We start from the raw sequence: 26,858 nt of genomic DNA, 5'->3' as shown, positions 1-26,858 counted from the left end.
CACAGAACTCAGCACCTGTTGTGCCATGTGTCACAGAACTCTGCACCTGTGGTGCCGTGTGTCACAGAACTCTGTACCTGTGGTGCCGTGGGTCACAGAACTCAGCACCTGTGGTGCCGTGTGTCACAGAACTCTGTACCTGTGGTGTCGTGGGTCACAGAACTCAGCACCTGTGGTGCCGTGGGTCACAGAACTCAGCACCTGTTGTGCCGTGTGTCACAGAACTCAGCACCTGTGGTGCCGTGTGTCACAGAACTCTGTACCTGTGGTGCCGTGTGTCACAGAACTCAGCACCTGTGGTGCCTTGTGTCACAGAACTCTGCACCTGTGGTGCCGTGTGTCACAGAACTCTGTACCTGTGGTGCCGTGTGTCACAGAACTCTGTACCTGTGGTGCCGTGTGTCACAGAACTCTGCACCTGTGGTGCCGTGTGTCACAGAACTCTGCACCTGTGGTGCCGTGTGTCACAGAACTCTGCACCTGTGGTGCCGTGGGTCACAGAACTCTGCACCTGTGGTGCCGTGGGTCACAGAACTCTGTACCTGTGGTGCTGTGGGTCACAGAACTCTGTACCTGTGGTGTCGTGGGTCACAGAACTCAGCACCTGTGGTGCCGTGTGTCACAGAACTCTGCACCTGTGGTGCCGTGGGTCACAGAACTCTGTACCTGTGGTGCCGTGTGTCACAGAACTCTGCACCTGTGGTGCCATGGGTCACAGAACTCTGTACCTGTGGTGCCGTGTGTCACAGAACTCTGCACCTGTGGTGCCGTGGGTCACAGAACTCTGCACCTGTGGTGCCGTGGGTCACAGAACTCTGCACCTGTGGTGCCGTGAGTCACAGAACTCTGCACCTGTGGTGCCGTGTGTCACAGAACTCTGCACCTGTGGTGCCGTGTGTCACAGAACTCTGTACCTGTGTTGCTGTGTGTCACACAATTTTGTTAAACCTGTGGTGATGCACTGCCTCCTTTCTCAATCAACTCCATGTCTTCAACTGAAGTTTGCTTAAAGTTTTCTGAAAAGAACGTACAAAGACAGCATTCAATTAAGGATTAATCACCATGGCAACTGAGATTGGTGACTAAAGGGGGAGGAGGTATGCTCCCGAGTTTCCTGCCAGCTGTCATAGTCCACCTCTGCTGCCTGAATCCAAGCCAAAGGATAGACTGTGACCAACTCTAAGAAACTATATCTGTATTTTTATAAATTGGTACAAGTATCAGACGATAAAAGAAGACTTAATCCCCTGAATTGGATGACAGACACTTGGCACTCCTGCCAGTGTTTGACAGAAAAATAATGGGTCGCTTCGTAGTAAAACCTGGATTAATAGTAAACCCTTCTTTATATTATTGCAGTGTGCTGTAAATGAGAGAACTAAGCGAGCTGTCAGGCTGAGGTGGGAGTGTCTTTTTATAACTAACACAGATTTAAGTATTGTTGAGAATACTGTAACTCAAAATGTTGTGTTAGCAGGAACTTCTCTTGTACATATATTAGATTGACATTTTGTAGATTAATTAAAGCAAGGATTTCTGTGAGCTTTGGTGGATTGATTGCAGCATGTTTATACAGCTTTTGGAGTCAGCAGGGAGGAATAGACTGTTTATAATGAGCAGACTTTGGGGAAAGAAAGCATCCTATTATTCTATTTTTATCAGGATAATTGTCAATGGTATAAAGTAATTGATTAGTTTATGAGGTAGTCCAGTAAGTATAGCATATGGTTTCAGAATTAACTCTCAGTGGGATTTTTCTTAAGTCTATTAATTTTTCTTCTTTATCTCAATATAAACTTTATGTAGTTTTATCATATAGGTTTTTGTTTTCATTTAACAAATAGGATTAAGGTTTCTGGGATTGCTGTGTATAGAAGCATGAGGCTATGGTACTACTATTGGCATGAAAGGGACTTTGTGTTTTTATTCCTAAAAGGAAGATTGATTGTAGGTGACATTCTGTTCCACATAAACAATGTATCTGAGTGAAGAGTACTCGTTTATTAAATAGGAGAAGGACAAGCCAGTGCTCTTGTACACACAGGCCTGTTCCTTCTTACAGCTAGGTTCCAAGAAAACCTGTGGCATCCTTCCTCATAGGAACTAAAACACACTCAACCCCTTGCAAAAAAAGTGCTGAAATTACTCAAAATAGAACATAGATTTTTATTATTGTAATTATGATAATGGCTAAAGGGTCACGTGAGGGTTAAACTCTTCTGTGGATCTGTGTAATTATCTATTATTACTTTTTGCTCATTGCACCAATAAAGCTTTTAGAATACCTTATTAGCTACCTGGTAAGTCCTCTAATTTTATTAAGAACCTGCCCTGAACTATGGCTGATTTCCCATGAAAAGGGATAGAGAAAACATACACACATGCATGCATACATATATTTTTTAAGAAGTTAAAAACTTAGCTAACATTGGATTGGACTGGATTAACAAAAGTAATTTTTTCTTCTTCTTTTTTTTTTTTTTTTTTTTTTTTTTTTTTTTTTTTTTATTTTTCGAGACAGGGTTTCTCTGTGTAGCTTTGTGCCTTTCCTGGATCTCGCTCTGTAGACCAGGCTGGCCTCGAACTCACAAAGATCCGCCTGGCTCTGCCTCCCGAGTGCTGGGATTAAAGGCGTGCGCCACCACCGCCCGGCCAATTTTTTCTTATTAGGAAGTGGTATAATTCTAACTCTTTTCCTAGCTGGTGATCCTTCTGATTGCACAGAGGAATGGACTTTGAAAAACTTCATGGTTTAGACAGTTGTAAGATTTTAATAATTAACAAAGTGTCATTTCTTCAGATAATGCCTCCTGGTAACAGGATAGAAGTTCAGAGGTAAAAAGCCTCATTGAACTTTTATTGATTCTGCCTAATGAACTAAGGGATAGTAAGAAATCAACAATGCTTTTCAAATTATATTTTATCCCTTTATGAAAACCATGGTATCAATCAGACATGGTCACTTAATAGAAACACTTAGGCCTTGTCATCTGAGAACACTGCCTCTGCACATGGAATTCTGAGTTTTTATATAAACATAAAATTGGGGGAATCATTGTATTTCAGTTTGAAGAATTTAGGGGAAGTATATCCACACACTTCATTTTACTTATCTTTAAAATGGGAAGCTAAGGGTGTCCTCCAGGCCTCAGGAATGGCTGTCAGCCCCCATCCTGGTGGCCTTTCTCACCATTTGTCTTTTCATGTGCTTTCCTTTCACTTCTTTGATCTCTACTTAAAGATTTCAGATTTGATTTTCTCATATGTGACATATTAATCTTTTAATATTCTAAGATACCTAGTTTTTGAAAAATTTATTTCAATTACACCTAAAAAGCAACCAACAATTAGATTGAATTCATCCTTCCTTAAAAAAAAAATATGTAATTCAAAGAGTTAAACTCTGTGGACCCAAGAAGTGCAGCAAGGGTTGAAGATGTAGCTCAGTGGATAAAGTACTGATTGGTACATAAGCATGAAACCTGAGTTTGAATCCTCAGAACTCAAGAGAAAGCCCCCTGCAGTAGCACATGTCTGTAATCCTAGTGCTCCCATAGAGAGATGGGAAGTAGAGACAGGTGAGTCCCTAGAAACTCATGGCCAATTATCCTGGGCATAGACATATCCAGGAGCATACACAGTGGGTAACACAAAGACACTGCTTCAATGTCAAAAGTAATTGACCCGCATTCAAGGTTGTACTCTGACCTCCACATACACAGTATGGTATATGCATGCCCTCACTAACACACACACAAACAGGCACACACACAGATAATACATACATATGCACAAGAAGCATGACAAGACTATGAGGAATATCAACTCTACCAAAGATATTTTGGCAAAGACGTGATTTTTTACTTTTTCTAAATATTGTGTTGGTTAATCTTAGCTGTCAACATGACTGGATTGAGAGATGCCAGGAAAATTGGCAGCCAGCCTCTGGGTATTGTGTCTTTGATGGTTTTTCTAGACAATTAATATGAAGATTGGTAACCTGAGTGGGGAGATCTGTCCTCAACATGTCTGAGCTCTGGCTAGATGAGAACTCTTTCGTGTACTGACTTGATCCTTCCTGAGTGGGTACATTGCTGTTGTTGTTGCCAGTGGCCATCAGACATTGGCAGTTCTTTAACCTTTGAATACCAGCTCACATCAGCAGCTCTCCAAGGAGCTTCCAGACCTTCAGCCCCTGATTGGAGATGCGTCATTGGTTCTCTGGCTCTCAGCTTCTTGGACTGAGCAACTACTGAGTTCTCTGGTTCCTCTCCTATGGATAGCCATTGTGGGATTATTCAACCTCTATTCAGACAAGCCAATGTAATAAATCCTTTCATGTGTCTGTCTGTCTATGTGTGTCTGTGTGTGTTAACTCTCCTTTGGACAACCCTGATTTGTACCTTTCCTTTACTTAGAATAACATTCAGCTTTGTGTTTATATCTCCCAACTCTCTCTGCCTTTCAGTATGTACCACCACAAATGTGTCATCTCCTCCCTAGGTCTCCACTAGTTTCTCTTTCAGCTGGAAACAAACTGCCCTTCCTCTTAGGCTTTTTCTTCTTCACTCAGCAGAAGAACTTTGTGTGGCCAGTTCTTGCTCTAAAATGGGTATTTGAGAGTTATATTACAGTTGTGTTAAGACTTCTCTCTTCTTTTTTAATTAAATTTTAATTATATAATTTTCTTCTCTTTGTTCCTTCCAATCTCTCCCATATATACTCCACCCTGTTTGCTCCCTCTCCAGATTATGGCCTCTCTTTCTTTAGTTGCTACTGTTTCACACACACACACACACACACACACACACACACACACACACACACACGCCTACAGATAAAAATACAACCTTCTCAGTCTATGTAATGTTAATCATATGTATATGGTTTCAGGGCTTACTGCTTGGTTTTAGGTAACCTATGAGAGGGTTCATCTTTGGGGAGCACAATTTTTCCTACTCTCAGCATAACTCTTCAAATAAGCCTGAAGTATAGATTTTCCTAAGTAGGATGTATCTCTGACTCACTTTTGATAACCTAAAATGAGTTTATATTTGAATAAGTACTTTTTCAGAAGATGTAAGTGTTTAGTTTTGTCAAGGTCCAATGGATTCAGTCACTGTTTTGGTCTTGGGGAATTTGTTTTATTGTTGGATATGATTGGTTTGGTTTAGTTTGGTTTTTAGTGATGGGGATGAACACTGGGCCTTTGTACTTGTTAGGCATACTACCACAGAGCTTTACCCCAGCCTGTGTTCTAAATACTTTAGGTGATTTGAATCATCTTTTCTATGAACAACTTCATAATTTTCTTGGAAATTACCTTACTCAGAGATAGTACTGAGTGTATCCAGACTGGAGTTCTCTATATGGATAAGAAATAGTGATATTCTGACACACGTTTTGGTTTTGGCCTAGATACCTGTCTTCCACCAATACTGCCGTTTTGTTTTAGGGCCAACCTTATAGAAATTCCCTGACTTAAGATCCTCACCCCAGAAGGGTCCTGTCCCATTCCTAGAGGGAGGAGGCTAAGAAGAACAATGGGGCAGACGGGCCTTGCTGGGTTTCCCCATCCAGCCTGCTAGCAATTATGCCTGTGTAGTAAAATATCCATAAAACCCAAGGAGGATGGGTTTTGATCTTCTGAATAAGAGCATGTGGAGGTTACTATAGTGTGGCATACCCAGGGTGGGCATGGGAGCTCCATACCACACCCCCAACTTTGCCTCTGTATATTGCTTCAGTATGTGGAGTATCCTGAGTAATAAACTAATGAGCAGAGGCCAATGTTCTCTTAAGTTCTGTGAGCTGCTCTAACAGGCACAGCTGAGCTAAACTGAGGCTTGCAATTGGCATCTGGAGTCAGGGAAATGCTAGTCTTAGAGAGATGGTGCCAAAATTAAAATAAAGGATACCAAGTGCATAGCCACCGCTGCTAGTGCAGAAAACCCTTACACACTGAAAGCAGAAGCCTTTTGTGTGGATTGTAGTGTGAGAGCAGAGGGAAAATGCTTTGTTTTCCTTAAACATAGAAATACTCGCAGGTTTGTGAGGAACCCTGCACCTCCAACCATACCTAATCTGCTGACTGACCTTCTCATACATATTTCTTGATGCCAGTCATCATTGCTGATGGGATATGAACTTACTGTACCTTAACCTCATGTGCATCTGTTCTTTATGTATGTTACAAGTGACTTGAGGATTAAGACCATAACATACTCTTCTAAATATGACCACCACTACTTAGCAATGGCAACAGGAGTGGGCATTCACCAAATGCTTGTTACTGAAATCCCTTCTTAAAATACAGCATAAAGTAGATCCCTACCATCATTTTTACAATAAAACTTCAACTCAGCTTCTCAAATTAAAGTAGTCACACTGGCATGTACTGCAGAAGGATTAGTCAGGTTTGAGCAGCATGCCTGTTGGTTATTCATCATTGTTGGTCATAGTGCTGGCAAAGGAAGCTACTTAATAAAGGAGCACATGGAGAATGGAGTAAGGAAGATGCCCTGTCCCATGCCTGAAGTCAAATTGTGACTTTTATTTTCTGTCTCCCACAGTTCTGTGAAACTCCCACAGTTTCTTCAGTTTTTTTAAAACATTTATTTAGTTTGTGTGTGTGTGTGTTTCACCATGCATGGTGTGTGTATGTGTGTGTGTGTGTGTATGTGTATGTCTGTGTGTGTGTGGAGTTTGTAGAAATCAGTGCTCCACTTCTACCACATGTGGTCTGGGGATTGAACTCAGGTTGTCTGCTGGGCCATCTACCAGCCAAGTTTTGTGAAATTTCATACTAGAGACTGGGCATGGAGGTACACATTTATATAGTGCCAGCACTCCAGAATCTGAAGCAAAATTGTAAGTTCAGTACCATCCTATGCTACATGCTGAATTTTAGGCTAGCCTAGAACACAAAGTGATCCTGTCAAAACCAAGAAAACCACCACAAAATAAAGTTGCTTTAGACGCAGTTGTTAAACCTTCTGGGAAGAAAGGAGCTAGACTTGCCAACTTCAGTCTCCTCTTCTTCCCACAACATATTCTGGATTTGAATCTGCTTGTTTTTTCAGGCCTGTCATTTTTATAACATGCAGAAAATGTGACTGGTGTATATTTGGGTGAGCCCTCTAACCAGTTGGGTTTTCCTCCCAGACAATAATAGCTTAAGGTTTAAGAGTAGCTGTTAGATGTACATTTTTGTTGAGTACAGAGACCTGCGTTATGATAACCTTGCATAATTAATTTGAATATTTTTACCCTTGTAAAAAGATCCTTAAATAGTTTTGTCACTTAGACCCAGCTGCCATTTGAATGAATTTACTTACACTGTGCTGTCTGTTTTGATAGTACTCCCCGTTCCTTGTATTACAAAGATAAGCAAATTTATGCCTTTGTGTGTGCTTACAGTTTGGCCCTTAACCAAAGAGATCTGTTTTTAAGTCTTTTGTTTAAACAGATGTGTAAACAAAACATTGCAGCCTCAGACTTCACTGTTTAAGGCTTGATGAAGACAGAAACTGAAAGGACACTTGATTTGTAGTCTTCATGGCATATGTGGTGTGATCAGGATGATGGAAGAGTATGGCCACACATGATGATGACCTTAGAGTGTCTTCAGAGCTCTGTGCTTGTCTTAGGAACAAGCTGTAGGCTCCAGACTTTCCTGGGATAGGCAGGTCATCCTCTGTTTATCTTAGAACTAGCCTTCTGAGTTGAGCCTTCCTCCATGATGACTTTCCACTGCCTTTAAAATCTCCTCTTAGTTCCAATTTCCTATTACTGATCAAGCCTTTTGGAGACTTCAGCATTGCTGGTACATACACACTGTTCTTTTCTGGTGTGCTGTAAAAGGAACCAGCTCCATAGCTAGATCTGTTCCATATCTGCCCAGTGGAATATTTTACTAGTTCCTGTTAGCCTGCCACATACAGGCTATCCTGCCTGTGCACCACTCTGAGCATCCTTCCTCTGCAATGTGCAGGGAAAGGTGAGCTGGGGTGATTCTATATGCTGGTGATGGATGCGGCCCCAGAATTAGCCCCAAGAGAGATTATCCATAATACCTTTATACCTTTTCTGTAAAATAGGAGCTGGAGGCTTTTCTTGGAGTTTTATTGCTGTGAAGAGACATGACCATGGTAACTCTTATAAAGGGAAACATTTAGTTGGGGCTAGTTTACAATTCAGAGGTTTAGTCCAGTATCATCATGTAGGGAAGCATGGCAGCATGCAGGCAGACATGGTACTAGAGAGATAGCTGAGAGTCCTATATCCTGATCTGTAGGCTTCTGAAATGCCAAAGCCCATCCCCAGTGACACACTTTATCCAACAAGGCCCCATCTACTCCAACAAGGGCACACCTCCCAATAGTGCCACTCCCTGTGAGGCTGTGAGGTCCATTTTCGTTCAAACCACAACAGGCTCTTCATGATTGTCTTCAAAAGTTAGCCTCATAGTGGGCATTGTGGCAAGCTTGTATAACCACAACATTCTGAAGGCTGAGGCAGAAGTACTCAAGTTCAAGGCTACATGATTGGTTTTAAGGCTGCCTGCAACTACATTGGAAAACCTGTGTCAAAAATAAATAAATTCCTCACTCTCCTGGATTTTCATCTCTTGACCCATTTGTTACAGGAGGTGGTTATGAGGGCCTTTTCCCATCAAATTCTCATTCCCTTATTATTCCTATGTAAGTGCCCTCTATGGTTCTTTAGCAGTTTACTTCCAAATTTATTTTTCACTTCAATCAATGTTAATAAAAAGAAGTTTTTATTTCTTAAACATTCTCTGAACTATATAGTGCTATTTCCTGGTATATATAATCCATATGTGACTGAATAAACAGAAAAATGAAATGTAAGCATACAGCTGTGAGGTAGAAGGAACCTTCCTTTTGAAAGTACACTGACATTAAGGATTGCTATCTATAGTTCTTCTCCTCCTCCTCCTCCTCCTCCTCCTCTTCTCCTTCTTTTTCTTCTCTTTTCTTTCTTTTTTTTTTTTTTTGGTTTTTTTCGAGACAGGGTTTCTCTGTGTAGCTTTGTGCCTTTCCTGGAACTCACTTTGTAGACCAGGCTGGCCTCGAACTCATAGAGATCCACCTGGCTCTGCCTCCCGACTGCTGGGATTAAAGGCATGTGCCACCACCGCCTGGCAGTTTTTTTCTTCTTAACCCTTTCATATTGAAAAATCTGTAGCTTTCCTATGTCTCAGGGAGCCACTGAGATGGGGGGTGATAGGTGGGTTTGGGGAAGGGAGTAGGTCTTGTAGATTTCAGGGTCCAATGGGAGGTGTTGGTGGGGAGGCCTGCCTGCAGGACTCTTCCCTGCTGGCCTGCAACTGGGGCAGTGATGGGTGGGGGTGCGGGTGGGGCACAACTGTGCCCCAGGGCATAGGTCCTAGAGATAGAATTCTCTGGGTGGGAGAAGAGTCTCTCACCTTTTGGTCCAGTCAGAGATGGCGGATTCTGTGTCTCAGGGAGCCACTGAGGTCTCAGGAGGATGAGTTTTTCTTTTTTTTTTAGTTGCATCTGAAATCAAATCCATTGCTTGAATGAAAATAAGGCACCTTGGCTTAGGCCTTTTTAATTATAGAACATGCATTTCACTAAAGGAATAAGAAAGAGAGCTATTGAGATGGCTTAGCAGGTAAAGGCCAGCAACCCTGGGACCCACGTGATAGAAGAAAATAACTGACTTTTGAAAGTTGTTCTCTGACCTCCGCACACATGCTTTGGCATGTGAGTACAAAATAAATAATGAATAAATAAAGATAAGATCTTTAAGCCAGGCATGGTAGCACATGCCTTTAATCTTAGCACTCGGGAGGCAGAGGCAGGCAGATTTCTGTGAGTTTGAGGCCAGCCTGGTCTACAGAGCGAGTTCCGGGACTACTATGGCTACTCTGAGAAACCTGTCTCAAAAAAACAAAAAAATAAAAAATAAAAGATTCAGTATTGTTTGTCCAAGGCCGTTTGACCATTTCATGCTGTTGCAGGATGGATAACCAATTAGTATGGCTGATAAGACCTAGTGTGGATTTATTTGTTTTCTCAAGTTTTGCTTTGGAAATTTATTTTTATACTTTTTTCCTATCTTGTCTTCTAAGTAGAAAAGGGTTGATTTAGATTACCTTGAATTTCAGATTTGCAGACTATATACAAAGTGCATAAGAATCAACTGGGCATGCTCTATGTAAAGTGAGAGGGAAGGGATGGTGCACAGTAAACACATCCCTAACGTTCTTCCTACACAAGTGCCCTCTTAGTTATTAACCTCACACATGTCTTTTATAATTTAAAATCATAAATCATAAGGAATATATGCATTATCCAGCTTTAAATAGCAGTTTTATATTTTGAAGGACATTTTACAGGTAAACCAGAAAAATCAACGGTGATTTGATAGCTTTATCAAAGTTAATGCAAAGCAATTATTTATGGAGTTTTTGAGGTGGACAATTTCCAAATTTAGTGTTTAATTATTGGTAGATAGACTATTTTAGCCAACCTATGTCAAAACAATTGTCGTTTGTAGAAGTGTTTTATATAGATTAACTTTTATATACTAAAATGTAATAACAATTTTTTGTAAAAGCAACATACTATATTTAAAGTTTCAGTGCCATAAGATTAGGTTCCACATAATTAGCTTAGCCTATTTTTGTCTTTATCTAAAGCTCTGAAAGGACAGCAGGGGTGTTCCCTTGCTTTCCCATTTTCCATGTAGACTCTGCATGTGCAAAGAAGAAAGAGATGTTACTTACTCCTTATTAATTAGAATTATTACTTTATTGTCCTCTGATAAGTTCAACTTTATGAATAACTTCCTGGTTTCTGTTCAGTGCATTTTATCATCAGATGGATGTATTTAACTTTGTTTATATTATTGAGGAATGATTGCTGCATTTCTTCTGTTTGTACAGTAATGTGGTGATATATTGTATACCCTAATAAAATTTACCTGAAGATCAGAGAGACAAAGGAACAAGCCACCTCTTAACTCTAGGACTCCTCAGCCTGAAAAGCTCTCCTCAGCCAGAAGACTTCTAGCTGAATGAGCTTCCTCAACTGAAAAGGCTTTAGTTCCTGTCTTCATGCCTTATATTCCTTTCTCTGCCCGCAATATCACTTCCTTCTTTGTGCTGAGATTAAAGGCATGTGACTTCCCAAGCAAAGACATGACTTCCCAAGCAAAGCATCTCAAGTGCTGGGATTAAAGGTGTGTGCCACCACTGTCTGACTTTCTCTCCTAGACTGAGTCAGTCTCATGTAGTCCAGGGTGGCTTTGAACTCACAGAGATCCAGACAGATCTCTGCCTCCCGAGTGCTAGGATTAAAGGTGTGTGCCACCACTGTCTAGCTTCTATGTTTAATCTAGTTGCTTGTTCTGTTCTCTGATCTTCAGGCAAGCCTAACTAGAGTACACAATATATCACCACACAGTAAGTTTTATATTTTAACAAAGTTTCTAAAAGTTGGGTTTAATTTTTTTTCTTCACACAAATACTATAGTGGACTGAAGCGTCAATCTAATTAATCTTACCAGTAAAAACCAGGAGTCAGATATTGGGGTGAAAACCTGAAAGAAGCAGGGGGGCAGCCACCAGTGACTCCATTCCTCCTATCCAAAAGGGCCGAGATCCTGTCTCAGCCCCGCCTTACCACTTCCTGTTCCTCTCTCTACAATCCTCCAAACCTCTATGGTTAACTGGTGGCTAGCTCCGCCCTCTAACTCCAAGCAAGCTTTATTTGTCAGAACACAAAATATCACACAACAATGAATATACCTAACTAACAGTGCTGCATAGATAGTGCGGTTGGTCCTCAGCATAGTGGTTACTGAGTGATAGGCTGTAGAAAGGATGATGTTTTCTAGAGTAAGAGTCAGCATAAATACTTGTATTCAATGAGCAGTACACGAGATTCTTTTATAACTCCTTTCTTATTTTTACTACAACCATACTTATATTTATGTCTAATGGTAGCTTCAGAACCATTAGTATATCAGTACCTTCACCTTGAGAAAGTACTTCAATAATGAAAATACTTTTATTAGTTTTTTTTCTTTTGAGATGATTTAATTTCCTTTTCTTTTGAGACATGGTTTTGTTGTATAACTCAGATTGACCTCAAATTCACAATCTTCCTATCTCTACTCCTGAGTGCTAGGACTACAGATGCCCCACACCATACCCAGATTCAAGACTAATTTTAATTTTTTTAAGATTTATTTATTTTATGTGTATGAGTGTTTTGCCTGCATGACGAGGTCAGAAGATGGCATTACATCTCTTAGAACTGGAGTTGTGGATAGTTGTGAGCCACATTGTGGGTGCTGAGAACCAACCTAGGTCCTCTGCAAGAGCAGCAAGTGCTCTCACTGCTGAGCCATCTCTCCAGCCCCCTAATCTTGGTATTTTTAAGCAGCTGCATTAGTTTCTTTTATTGTCAATGTGACAAAATATATGACAGAAACAACTTAACAGAAAACTTACTTTGGCTCAGAGCTTCAGTTTGTCATGGTGGGGAAGGCGTGTTAGAGTCTGTGACAGCAGAAGCGTGTGGCAGAGACTCCACACGTTTTGGCAAGTTAGGAAGAGGGGAATCAAAAGCAGGGCCATGCTGTAACCCTCAATACTAACCCTAATGGTCTCTGTCTGTCAGCAAAGCCTACATTCCTAAGGTTCCACAGCTTCCTCAGACAGTGCCACCAGCTGGGGACCAACTGTTCAAATACATGAGCCTGTAGGAGCATTTCATATATAAACTGTAACAAACTTTTAGAGAAAATACTAGAGATGCCAGGTTCATGTTTGTAATTCTAGCACACAGGAGACAGGCAAGAATTGTGAGCTTAAGGCCAATGTGGGACTTACATAGTGAGTTAAAGGCCAACCTGAGATATATACTGAAACACTGTCTTGACCAATTCACCAATCAGTAGAAAGGAGGATAATTGTGGCTGTGCAGAAACAGGGTTTTTCCCTGATTCAACACTACCTCCATTGTCTTGGTCCCCCCTGCAAAAAAAAAAAAAAAAAAGAACAGACTTCCCATGGGTATCCACTGAACATGGCCTAACAAGATACGATAAGACTGGGCGTATAAAAACTTCAGCTACAGGTTTTGCTTTCTTCCTTCACCTTGTAATTGTAAAGCTTTCCATCCAGTTCTAACCTAGCTATCCAGTTGCTGCCTGTCCTACTCGCTAGGAGAAGAAAGGTATTTTTAGCTTGATGCCTTGAGTCACAAGAGCAGCTTTACCCCCTGTCCTAATGTTAAAGGAGACAGTATTACTTTTTAAACCTCCTCTGTAACAAGAGCACCAAGATGTTTATAAATTAATATAGATATTACTTTTCAAAAAGAATAGGATTTTTAAAAATTACATAAATAGATTTGCCACGTAAACCAGCAGTTCATAATTCTTTCTGCTCACATACACCTTAATACATTGTGAAAAAGTCCTAGGTTTTTCTGTCTGAGAGATGTGTGGATACTCACATACATATCCTGCAAATGCAGCTTCAGAAGGTTCAAGGGTACCTTTTCTGTGGTCCCTAGAATCTTCATAGGGTCAGTGGACTCTAGCAAAGGACCGTTAGTAAGAAAAGTTCCATAGTTCCTAAGATTCTTACCCATGGCTAATCTCTGGAATTTGTTAGTGTGTTGCCTTACCTGACTAACAGAGAATTAAGATTGCAGGTGCAGTTGAGGATGAATCAAGCTGACCTTGTTGGCTGAATGGATACTATTAAAGGATACTGCCCAGCTGACCAGAATCCTTTGCCCTGAGTATCTGGCTGGACTTAGTCATATCCATTCTCACCAGCAGAATCCTCCTTGACTGTCCTCACAGGGTGGAGTGACCCTGAAAGAAGTGTTACAGGAAGACAAGACTGTGTTCTGCATCTGGGAGTTGGAAAAGTATGGAAATGAATTGTCCCCTAGAGCCTCAGAAAGGAACATAACTCTGCCAGCACTTTGATTTTAGCCCAGTGAGACCTGTGTCAGACATACCTGCAGAAATGTAAGGTCGGGAGTTTATGTTGTTTCAAGCCAGTAATACCATGGTAACTTGTTATACAGCAATCAGAACATAATCCACTACCTCCATTCCATACTTATAATTCAGTATAAAAGTGACAGCACAGACATTCCTGAAATCTTAATATAGTTGAGCTAAATACAAATTTATGTCTTACAACCTAATTTCAATAAAATAGTAAAATTATCTACTAAAATAGCAATTTGAAGTCGTGTCTTTTTAAAAAAAAATAATAAAATGTAGGATGTAGAATTCATGTGAGGGGGAAAATGATTTTTATCCTTTTAAGAATCTGGTTTTAAGCCGGGCGGTGGTGGCTCACGCCTTTAATCCCAGCACTCGGGAGGCAGAGCCAGGCGGATCTCTGTGAGTTCGAGGCCAGCCTGGTCTACAGAGCGAGATCCAGGAAAGGCGCAAAGCTACACAGAGAAACCCTGTCTCAAAAAAAAAAACCAAAAAAAAAAAAAAAAAAATCTGGTTTTAAATTGTGAAATATATCAGAAAATCTAATGACCCATTTATCCAGTATCTCTGGTTGCAAAGGCTGAACTCTTGAAGGATTTATAAAACCAATTCTTTAAATGTATATAAAATGTGAGCTTTTTATGTCAGAGAGAACAATCACATAAACAACGGAAAAGAGCCATTGGCCAGCACCATCTCTGCATGGGTTCAGAAATCACAGTGTAAGAAGGAGGGTTCTTGGTTGGCTCAGTTGCTCTTCTGTTTATTCTCTTTATGTTCATATTAGCATTCCTGTCTCTTAAAATAATGAACAGTAATTTCTGGGGATTTAGAAGCTCTTAGTAACTTGTAGTCCTCATCTTGTTTCTGATGGAAATAAATACATAACAACCTCTTTTGGATTTATCTTAAAGGTCAGTATTTTCTTCTCTTCATTGATAATGTTTATGTTGTTTCAAGCCAGTAATACCATGGTAACTTGTTATACAGCAGACAATTTATTTATTCAGACAATTAAAAACATGATGACCTTAACAAAGGAGCTTTCAGTATTACTGACGGCTATCAGCAGAGCTTCAATAGCACCGGTCTGCCTGGCACTGTTTGTGCGTGGGCACCATCATAGATTCTGAAGATGTCTGTTTATCTTCATTAGAAATGGTTTGCATACAGTCACTTTAAAGTGGGGGGGATGTGAAAGTAAGTTAATATATACATGTTTTAGAAAAAGGAGGGGCTAAATGTACATAGTTTTTAAGTGGTCTTACCTCCTATATCTCTGGGAGATATGGCTTCAATGTGTACCTAAGTTTGTTTGTATCTCAGATGTATAGTAACAGGAGTATAATAGGTACTTAGAATATCCATGGAATCACAATGTACTCCCTACCTGTCTTGTGAACAGCTTGTATTTGGCACTGTCTCAGGTGTGCTTATAAATGCCTTTCTGGGTTTTTCTTTTTCTTTTTTTTTTTTTTTTAATCTTCCACATAAAGTAATTGAAAGTGGCCTCCAGATTGCCTGATTCCCTGTCATCCTGCAAGAGAGTTCTCATCTTGGCGGCACCTGTGACTTAACAATGGCGGGTCTTTAGTGTTCTTTATGACCTTCTGGATTCTTTTCCCTTCTGATTACAAGCCTTCTTTTGATTATGGAAGCCTTCCTATATTGTTTTGGTATTTGCACCTCATTGGACTCTGGTTTTCACTGGTTCTTGGCCAGTTGTTTGATGTTGATTTTCAGCATAGCTTTTCATACCAACCAGGATGTACAAAATCAGATTCTCCAGTTGCCACCAGCTGGCCATTCTCTTTTGTCTCTAGTGGTTCTTTCTGTCTAGAGTAAGAAGGTAGCGCCTACTTTTGTTCTGTATGCCAGTTTAGACTTGTCTAACTTTATTTTGTAAATCAGCTATCCTTCTTGTGGGGAGGGACACACGCTTTACCACTGAGCTGCATCTCCAGCATTGCTGTTGCTGCTACGTGTATTTCTAGTGTGCAGGTGGGTCTGTGTATGTGCACAGATGTGTCTTGTCTTCTTGGGATCCTCCTGCCTCTTCCCCAGCATCAGGATCACAAGTGTGCACCACTGCGCCCAGCTTTGATGAGTTCTAAGGTTAAACTCAGATCTTTTATTAGTAGTAGAAGTATTAATACTCTTTAGTTAGTGTACATACGTCCGTATGTGCTAGTGCCACAGTGGTCAGAGGGCGATTTTCAGAAGTTGGTTCTCTCCATCCACATGTGGTTTCTGGGAATCAAAGTTAGGTAGTCAGGCTTTGCAGCAAGCCTTTCTCCACCAAGCCATCTAGCCAACCCCAAGTACAGATCTCCATGCTTGGGCAGTAAGCGTTTGTTTTTTATTTCATGGAATTAAATCATTTCCATCCCCCAGTTCCATACAGGTCCTGCAGGCCATGTTCTAAAGTACTAACCTATGGCCTCCTGGGCTCCCACTCATTGCTATCTCATTTCTTTGGTTTTGGAACCTACAAAAGTTTGATTTTCTTACTTTTGAACTTAAATATGTTTTTGTTGTTGTGAATTTGTTTCTATTATTTTTATTATTGGAATGGAATAGAACTTTCAACCTAGCCACACTTGCCTTTGAGATTAGAAGCATATAATATTTTTTCCTGACCCACTATTTTAGGTCAGTTCACACTAAACAAAATTATTGTAAAGTAAGTTGGTTTTATTTATAACTTACAAACTGTAGACAATGTGTCTGTGGTGTGTGTGTGTGTGTGTGTGTGTGTGTGTGTGTGTGTGTGTGTGTAGTTTGGTTTTGTTTGTTTATTTTTTTTTTTTGAGATGGGGTTTCTCTGTGTATCCCTGGCTACCCTATAGACCGAGCTGGCCTCGAACTCACAGAGATGCGCCTGCCTCTGCCTCCTGAGTGCTGGGATTAAAGGTGTGTGCCTCCACTGTCTGGCTGATGGTATTTTTAAAATACTGAATATTCTTCAGCCTAACAGAGGACTTATGAAATTGGTTTCCCTTTTTGTTACATAATGATTCAGTTTTCTAGGTTATGTGCTTGTATAAAATTAAACAAAAACTGCTTCGTAACATTTACAAGAAACACAAATAAGGTAGACTTTTTGGGTTTATTTTTTAATGTTATTTATTTACAGGGGCACATGTGTGTGCTGTAACATGCATATGTAGCTCAGGGGACAACTCTCTGGTGTTGGTTCTCTCCTGCCTCCTTGTGGGATCTGGTTATCAATTCTGTGTGCAAGTATCTCTTCCTACTGACTGATCTCTAGTCCTGTTTTATTTTTTGAGGTTGGGTCTCATTAGCTCAGGTTGGCCTGGCACTCCATTATTCTTCTAAATGACCTTGAATGCCTGATCCACTTACCTCTACCTCCAAATTGCTGAGATTACAGGTGTGGACAACCGCACACATCTTGCCTAGACAGACCAGTTCTGAGCCTTTATTCATTTAATCGTTGGTTATTATCCTTAGGATAGTAGATCAACCCGTGTGTCAGAACATTCACATCCTTGACAGTAGACAATAGACAATACCACATTTTGCCATATTCTGTTCTTTTAAAGGTCTAGACTAACATCCTCCAATAGTTGCTTCAGTTGAATAATGTGATCTGCTTTACTATAAAGAGTATCTGGGAAATAAGTGTAATGTTCTTTGTATTATTGATCCAAAACTGTTTTTCCAGGCTTACTTTTTACATCCTTTTTTACAGACATACAAAAATGAGGTGAATGCACACATAGTGATACCTACAGAGAAAGATCGGCCACCAAGTGATGGAAGCATTTCCTCTCCTCTTTGTGTATCCTACCCTGTAAGCCAGAAAAAGAAAGATGTCTACCGTACTAACCAGACCACCTTCATCATTGGAGAAACACCAAAAGGAATCCGCAGGTATGTTGTCTGTGGTAACTCTAGACTTTAGGCTAATTCTCAGAAGAAGTATAGCTTCATAATAAAATATATAATGTATAACCATACCTCACATCCAAATTTCAGAAAATTAGAACTTTTCTATGTAAAAAATGTAATTAAAAAATGCTTTTGAGACAGGATCTCACTAAGTAGCTCAAACTTGCCTGGAATTTGCTATCTATAGTTCAGGCTGGTATTATGAATCTCATGCCTTACCTTGCTAAGTTCTGGGATTACAGAGATGTAGGTGACTAACATGGAAATGGAGCAGTCTCCAGGATTAGGTGAAGAAATGAGTAAGCTAGGGATCTCCACACACAGGTATTCATGTTACCAAGAATGGTATCAAGAGATGGTGAGGTGGACTCATAACCCTGGTCCGCGTGGCCTCTGGACAGTGGAAAAGATACCAGCTCTTATTCACAGTTGATCTCTGAGCTGCCAGAAAAGGAGCAGCAAGCCCTGCAGTAACCGATAGAGCTAGCATGTGGCAGCACCTTTTCCTGCCTGGCAAGCTTGCAACAGTGATTTATGCAGGGTATGCTTTTTCATTGTAGCCAGTTACTCTTCTAGAAGGCTGACTATATTTCCCCAGTCATTAAAGAAACTTGGGTCTTGGTCCCTATAGCAGTGTGTGTTCAAAAGGAAGTATAATAGTGATTCCTGTTGGCTTCCTTTCATTGTTTACCTAGCCCACGAGGAAATGTCTCATGCTAGGTAGAAAGGTAAAGAGTAATGTTAGAATGCCAGGACCTGCTTGGGCACCCCACCTCTCCTGCTGCCATCGTAGTCAGGCGGAGTCAAGGTATCTTGTAGCAGCCACGTGGTGGACTTCTTTGGGCTTTCAGCATCTCTAGCCCTCAGAAAGCAAAGACAGTGGCATGGTAATGTCAGATGTGGTTCAGCTCCTTCCCAAGAGGAGAAATGCTTTGGAACTTTAGCCATCATAACTTCTGATAGACATGCTGATGGACTTCTAATTTGGTTTTTCCTTTTCCCTTTTCCTAAAGCTACTCTACTAATTTTTTCTCACAAAAGTGGTCAGCTTGACTAGGCAGTGGTGGCACACGCCTTTAATCCCAGCACTTGGGAGGCAGAGCCAGGCGGATCTTTGTGAGTTCCAGGCCAGCCTGGTCTACAGAGCGAGATTAGGACAGCCAAGACTACACAGAGAAACCCTGTCTCGGAAAAAGAAAAAGAAAAAAACAAAACAAACAAAAAAGAAAACAAAAGTGGCCAGCTTATGTTCCTAATTATACCTTGCTTTTTCTTGAATTCTTAGAGAAAATTCTATTGAAGTTGTACAATTAAGAAAATGAGTTGGAAGGCAAAAAATATAATCATTCTGTGCAACCATGGGCATAATTCACTCAAAGGTCCCTTGGGTTAAATAGTGTTGAAGCAGCACTCCTCTCAGGGATGACCTGCCCCAGGGTCACAGGTGAGGTCATACATCATCTCAGCACAGCAGAAATAAAGTTATTTTGGCATCTGCTGAGTCATCACCAAGTCTTGGATAAATAAAAAAAATTTTAAAAATCTTAAAACCCTCTTGGTCACTAAATCTTTGTAAATAAGCACAAACATTTATTAGGTCCTAGAAATGGATTTGGAGATGAGTAACAGGCAGAATAATAATGTCCTGTTACTTCATGTAATGTGAAAGTAGAGCCCTTTAAGAGCGTGCTTGTGTTCACAAGAACATGGGCAGTTTCCAGGACAGAAATTGGGGAGTTTTTACTTGTGCAATGAAATACACTGGGTAAGTATGACTATTGATCAGGTGTGGAATCTCTGAATTTGGAAGATGTGACAAGATGCTAGTGAGCTCCAGAAGCCATGGCATTCATCTCAGCCGCAGAAAAACGTGGGCACTCATCTTAGGCCACCACTACAACCACAAGAGACGGTAACCTGGCCTGGGAGGCAGAAACAAATGAACAGGAAACCACAAAGAGCAGTAGTGTTTAATGCTCCTAGTTACATACATTTAAAAAAACATTGTTTTACCCTAAGAATGTTTGTATGTAGGAGAAAATTGAGGCAGTATGGGCGACATAGAGGGACTCTGTCTCAAAACCAAAAAAAACCAAATACATAAGAAAAAAAGTAAGATGTTATTTGAAGAAGTGAACTGCCTTCCTAGAGTAAGATACTAACAAACACTTCTATATGTACAAACACAAATGGGCCTTCTGGAACCCTGGAAAAGTGAAGGTAGTAAAATTATTTAGGTTCTTTGAGCCACAGATTGCTGCTTTCCAGAGTGATGGCCATGCAGACCCACGATGCTAGCCACTTCGCATTTTCATCTGTTCTGCGGTGTTCTAGATCCCCTAAGAACTAGCCTTGAGGGTTCCTGGCTCATCCTTACCTTGGCAGAGGTGGACAGTAGAGAACCCCTCCTGCCCTTCTAAGCACATAGGTACCCACTGTGGGTGCCAGTAAGAGTTGATTTTACCCTTTCAGCAGGAGACTGCCTTGATTGTTTTGCTTTGACTCCCTTAGCTAGACCGAGCTGCGTGAAGCAGGGGACTGGGTCTTTTTTTGCTATTGTATAATTTGTACAGTGCACATATGTACACTTAGCATATAACGGCTCTGTTAAAAACTAGTGGAACTATTATGTAAAGTGAAATACAACTCTAAAATTGTGGTCCTTTAACGTGCTGCAGACTGGCATTGGTTTTTATCTGAAAACAAATTTACAGATACTGAGGTCTCCCAACTTACATCCCAAACACAGCATCAGCAAAGTGATACACTGTATCTTATTTTGAGTGGGAGGGGTAGAAGGCAGGGTCTCATGATACCCAGACTGGCCCCAAACTTACCATATAGCTGAGGATGATCAAGAACTCAATCCTCCTGCCTCCACATCCAGAGTGTTGGGATGACAAGCATATGCTCCCAAGCCTGGCTCCAAACTGGGTCTTTTGAAAACACTCTGGTGCTAGTTCACTGTTCTCTCACCTTATGAAGACGTTAGCCATGTGGGGTCCATGCCTTCCCGTGACCTTACTTTAATCCTGGAGGTCATTTTACTGATGCTGTCACATTGGACTTCAATGTGGCTTAGGGGAGAGGCACAATTCAGACTTCAGATCCTTCACTCTGGAAAACAGCAGTCTGTGGCTCAAGGAACCTAAATAATTTTTCTACCTCCACTTTACCAGGGTTCCAGAAGGCCCATTTGTGTTTGTACATATAGAAGTGTTTGTTAGTATCTTACTCTAGGAAGGCAGTTCACTTCTTCAAATAACATCTTACTTTTTTTCTTATGTATTTGGTTTTTTTTTTTGGTTTTGAGACAGAGTCCCCCTATGTCGCCCATACTGCCTCAGACTTTCTGTCCTCTTGAGTACTAGGCTTGTAGGTATGCACCAACAGGCTCAGTAAAATAGTGTCTGCTTTCCAAGATTAGTTGTCAGCACTAAAGTTGAATCAATTGAGAAAAAAAAAAAAACTACACTTAGAGAGCTTTCTTTTAAGTTCAATAAAAAGCCATGTGAAATTCTATACTGTGAAAGAAGGGGAAAGGAGAAACTTTATTTTTTTCAGAATTTTCTATTTATCAAAGCCATTCTTTAACAATATTATTCTATGGGACTTGAATGCAATATAGATTCTCAAATACAGATTATATAAATGATGGTTCTCATGTCAGTCATAAATTGACTGACTGGAGGAGTAGCCTGCTAGGCTCTCATAATTGCTAGAAAATACATAATAGTATAAATCAGAGTCACCTAAAAAGCTGATGATTTAATAAGCTAAGAGACCATTTCTGGTAGCATTAGGGAAGAGGCACATTCTCCTAGGCTGGAATTAAAGGACAAGGTGCATTGCTTTGCCTTTATGTTTCCTGTGACTGCTAAAAGCACATTGGAAGTTCTTAACTCCACTGTAGGATGTGCGTGCCACAGAGCACGTGTAGAGGCTGGAGGACAACTTTCTGGAGGTGGCTCTCTCTTTCCACCCTTACGTGGGTTGCAATTGGATGCACATCCTCACTTGTACTTGCTGAGCCGTCTCAACTGTTTCCTGATTACATTTAAAAATAAAATGTAAATGTAATAAAAAATAATAACTACTGACTTTATCCAATCTTTAGGAAGCAATTTGAAGAAATGGCCTCTTACTACAAGTCATCTGTGCAGGAATTTGCTAGACAGGTAACCAGCACCACGTCTGAAGAGCGACAGAGGATGCTCAGGGACTTCTACAGTCCTCAGCACCCAGAGGTAAAGGAGTTCTTTGTGAGTTCTGCTTCAGAGTTGATCAGATCTGTACACAAGGCAGAAGAGAGGATCAAGAATAAATCCAGAGAAAAAGAATCTCTTTCAAAAGAAAGGCCCTCGAATTATACTTTGTCATGCAATGAGCCCACCAACAAAATGTCTCAAGTTCAAAACCCAAAACTATGTAAAGGAAAGTCAATCAGATTTCAGAATCATGGTTCCCATAGAGAAGAGACATTTTCTAGTGATGCAAAAATTAAGAAATCGTCTGTCAGCTTTACTCAAGAGATTGACAGTGAGTGTAATGACCACACACCCAAGAACACCATGACACGCTTCTGTCCAAACAGCAAGTCTGAAACCCCAGAGATAGAGCTAGAAGATTCCTTAGTACATCAGCAGGACCTCACAAGAGCATGCAGTTCAAGAAACAGACCACTTTTCAAGTTGGGAAACAAAAGGGTAGAAAACCCAGTGTCAGAAAACACTCCTGTGGAAGGCTTACTTGGTGACACTTCTATTCTTCATGACCTCTTTAAAAGCCATGGGGAAGGTCCCGCGCAGCTGCCAAAGAATGTTCTTTCAGGGCCTGTGGCAAAAGCAAAGCAGAGACCAAAAGATTTCTGGGACATCTTGAGTGAGCAGAATGATGACAGTCTTAGCAAGCTCACTGACTTGGCAGTGATAGAGACTCTGTGTACAAAAGTGCCCTGCTCCACAGCCTCCGAAAGGAAAGATGAACTGGAAGCTTCCCTTTGGAAAGCAAATGAGAAGTTTTTGTGGAAGACATTTAACTCAGATGATGATGAAAGCACAGCCAATACACAGAGAGAATAGAACCTGGATGTGCCGTTAAACTGGTGTACCAATGAATACACAGAGAGAATAGAGCCTGGATGTGCCGTTAAACTGGTGTACCGGTGAATACACAGAGAGAATAGAACCTGGGTGTGCCGTTAAACTGGTGTACCGGTGAATACACAGATTAGAGCCTGGATGTGCCGTTAAACTGGTGTACCGGTGAATACACAGAGAGAATAGAGCCTGGATGTGCCATTAAATTGGTGTACTGGTGAACTGCCAGCCCTGTTTATGGTACTATATGTAGGTAGCATCCTCAACAGTTGTTTGCAGACTTGCTTACTAAATTAATTGCTGTAGGCTTATTTTAACATCCTAAAATTTTATCATGGGTTTTCTTTCCCTCATATATGTTTTAATCACTAATGCTCAATTTATACAGTGCTGGGGATCAAGCCCAGGACTTCTTATACACCAAAAAGCACTCTGGCCAACTCAGCTCCATCTCCTGCCCCTGATTCCATCTTTGGAACAAATGTGATTGTATCATATTATAAACCCCTATTATTAAATGAAGCCCTGGGCATCTCCCCTCCTGTGTGATTCTGTAACCTCTCATGAATGACTTGCCCTGTGTTTGCCCACTCCTCATATGAAAGATAACAGGATTGAGCCAGATTAACATAGCCTTCTACTTTTAAACTCTTACAGACTGTCCCAAATCAGGTGGCAGCCACTGCACTCTTCTCGCTGGCATTGGGAAGTTATTGTTTTCCTTCTTCCTTGGAATTATGTTCTAGTACTATTGAATTGTTTTAGACAAAAGTTAGTAATGAATATGTGGTATTATGTTAAAATGGTAATTTTATAACTGCTCAGAGTAACGTATAAGTTTGTGAGCTGTGATGTTAAAGTAATGGGATTGTTATCATTGGCCAGAGTACCAACGCCTTAACTTTTCATATTACTATGACTTAGTAAATATAAATAAAGCTTTGTATTTTAACTTTGTATTTCTTAAATGGAAGGAAATGAATAGACATTTGATTTTAATTGAAACCTCTTTCATTGAATTTAATATATGTGGTTTACACACTCTGAAATGTGTTCATTGTTGGATTTATTTACTTATAACATTTTCTCAGCTGTTGTGTTCTGTGATAGGTGCTTGACTATATAGGTGACAGCTATAGGTGAAGGCAGGGAGGTCCTTCTGTAAAGCATCATGTCTGTATAGCCCCTGGCATTGTGACTGGCACATCAAGGGTGTCAGACTGGTACCTGCCCACATTCAGCTGAGCTTGCGGGACTGATGCAGGAACTATCCATCCAGAAAATAGTAGGCTCTCCAGATTCCCCCACACTGGAGTATTTTAAACTTCTCTTACTACTTTGTTCTGTTACTGTAAGAACCTCGTGAACCTGTTACAGTGTTACAGTATTTGAGGTAATTTGAATTTGTATTCCAGGCCCATGGTCATTCATACTTGGCTGGGGCGGGGAGCGGCAGTGAGCTAGCTAAGAGTTATGTTTGGGCAGAAACCAGCCCCTGCTGTGGGATGTTCTGTATGGCAAATGTGTTGCTGATTAGTCAATAAATAAAACACTGATTGGCCATTGGCTAGGCAGGAAGTGTAGGCGGGACAAGGAGGAGAATAAAGCTGGGAAGTGGAAGGCTGAGTCAGAGAGTCACTGCCAGTCACCATGATGAGAAACAGCATGTGAAGATGCCGATAAGCCATGAGCCACGTGGCAAGGTATAGATTAATGGAAATGGATTAATTTAAGCTGTAAGAACAGTTAGCAAGAAGTCTGCCACGGCCATACAGTTTGTAACCAATATAAGTCTCTGTGTTTACTTGGTCGGGTCTGAACGGCTGTGGGACTGGCAGGTGAGAGAGATTTGTCCTGACTGTGGGCCAGGCAGGAAAACTCTAGCTACAAGCCCCCAGTGAAGGTTGCACTCCCACCGACATAAACAAGAAGAAACAGGCTCCCCAAGCTTCTCCAGTCCCTGATGGCCTCTAGCTCCCACTCCACTCCCCAGGAAGCAGGAAAGGGACCTTTTAGTAAGGGATCAGGCTTTGGATCAAACTAAGAGCTGTTGACAGTTTAACTTCGTGGGTACTTGGGGACACATCCCAGGTTGCCCGGTAAATCAGGATCCTCCAGGGATAGGCATGCCACTCAGAAGGTGACTGTTCTCCCCAGGCTGGGCATAGCACAGCTCCTGGGCTTTTCCTTTAACAACTGCAGCAGGATGGAACACAGCCAACTGAACTTGGCCTCACCCTTTGGGCAAACTGCAGACCCTGTGGACCCCAAATGAGGACTTCAATGTACTTCCGATGGCTGGCAACTCCAGCCAAGGGGCCACAAAGCCTAAGCTGCGGCCTCTGCAGACACGCGAGCCAGAAAAGAAACGGCACTAAAAGAGAAGAAAGGGTAATGGAATTAGGCTCTGGAGGCCGCGATGGAAAACTCCGGAGCTCAAGCCAGTGGGGAGTGCGCGTTATCTACCATCCCAACCGCAAGCATCCGCATCCCTCACAGCTTGAAGCCATGGATGGTCCAGCTTTGGGGGTGCAGCGAGCTTGAAGAGCCCGATCCCCAAAGCGGGGGGGGGGGGTGCTGCATGTCTGCGATCCTGTGAGGTCCCCATAGTATCCTGGCAGGAGGGTGGGGATGGTCGCAGGTGGCCAGTCGAGGGTCCAAGCGGGGATATAGACAGGAATTAGGCGGGAACAGGTGGGGACCCCCGCGGGGCACAGCTTGGCGCAGTGGGTTGGGTGAGTGAACCTCAGGCGGAGAGGTCCCGCCCCCTGGAGGCCCGAGGTGGTGGTTTCCGCTGTCTGAATCTCTCAACTGATCCCCGAGTGTGGAGTCTTGGGAAGCCGCAGGGAGGAGGCGCCCACCCTCCCCGCCAGCACCTAGACGGAGCTGCAGAGCGAGGAAGGAAGTGGGAAGCTGGCAGGAGGGATCTGGCCGATTCCAGGCGCAGTGTTAGAGAGCACACTGGGGATTCGGCCAGGCACGCCCGGCAGACACACTGCCGGCCCGCCGGGAGGAAATCAGACTTAGCACCTTGGCGTACTCTACCTAGATTCCCCGGCCAGCTGCCCCGGGAAGCGACCCCCACGTCCAGAAGCACTCCCCAGCCTGTGCACGCCCTGCGCTGGCTGGGCTTCCAGTCCTCGGCCACACACCCCCCTAGGACAAGCCCTGCTCCTCCTGCCTTCCCCGCCCTCCCACCTTCATGCTTCCCCCAAAGCCAGCGCCTTCTGCCAAGCTTCCATTCCCAACCTGTTATCACGTCCTGGAGAGAATGTCTCTGAAATATTTCCTGAATCTCACTGCCAAGAACCTCGAGTTTCCGTCTCTCCACCTCCCATCTGGATGCCTGCAGACTTCTCCCTGGGTTCCCAGGCTTCAGCCCTTCCCTCTCTAATCCATTTTCCACACTGCATCCCCAAAGCCTGTTGAAACACAGGGACCTTGGCTGTAGTAAACCTCGTTTCCTCTGTTAGGGAGGGTTAAAGGGATTGAGCTGAGGAATAACTACATCAGTTCACATTTATTGAGCATTTACTGTGTCGTTTGTTTAACATTTCAAGTGGTTTTCACGTTTAATCTGCCCAGCAGCTCTCCTGGGCAGGTGTTACCTGTTTTATTGAGGAAGAAACTGAGGCACAGAAGCCACACAGCCCTGAATCAGCAACAGCTGCTCCACTACCTGAAAATTTGAAAGCCACCACTATCCTGAGTGGAAGGACCTGCCGCAGTAAGCTGTGCCCTGGGAGCAAATAGTCACTAAGTGGATCAGGCAGGTGATGTCAGATCGGATTTGCTTTGTCACCCCACAGCGCCCCCCCC

General features: G+C 42.0%; 2 protein-coding genes across 2 annotated transcripts in view; both read left to right on the top strand.

Annotated features, from left to right (window-relative positions):
* Positions 1–23,991, top strand: part of Ercc6l2 (ERCC excision repair 6 like 2) — a 91,674-nt gene extending 67,683 nt beyond the window's left edge. The window contains 2 exon segments of the mRNA XM_052727786.1: positions 17,741–17,922; positions 22,058–23,991. Coding sequence (XP_052583746.1) covers positions 17,741–17,922; positions 22,058–23,021 — 1,146 coding nt within the window. The 3' untranslated portion in view covers positions 23,022–23,991.
* A 1,319-nt stretch (positions 23,992–25,310) lies between these two features.
* Positions 25,311–26,858, top strand: part of LOC128103697 (DNA excision repair protein ERCC-6-like 2) — a 12,335-nt gene continuing 10,787 nt past the window's right edge. The window contains exon 1 of the mRNA XM_052728275.1: positions 25,311–25,568. Within this exon, the coding sequence (XP_052584235.1) occupies positions 25,311–25,568 (258 nt within the window). The remainder of the gene's footprint in view (positions 25,569–26,858) is intronic.

Source organism: Peromyscus californicus, unplaced genomic scaffold (assembly GCF_007827085.1).
Source record: "Peromyscus californicus insignis strain IS unplaced genomic scaffold, ASM782708v3 Scaffold_8__1_contigs__length_139910024, whole genome shotgun sequence".
NCBI classification, from domain to species: Eukaryota; Metazoa; Chordata; class Mammalia; order Rodentia; family Cricetidae; genus Peromyscus; species Peromyscus californicus.
Note: the sequence above shows the minus strand (reverse complement) of the source record. Positions and strands in the feature narration are given on the sequence as shown.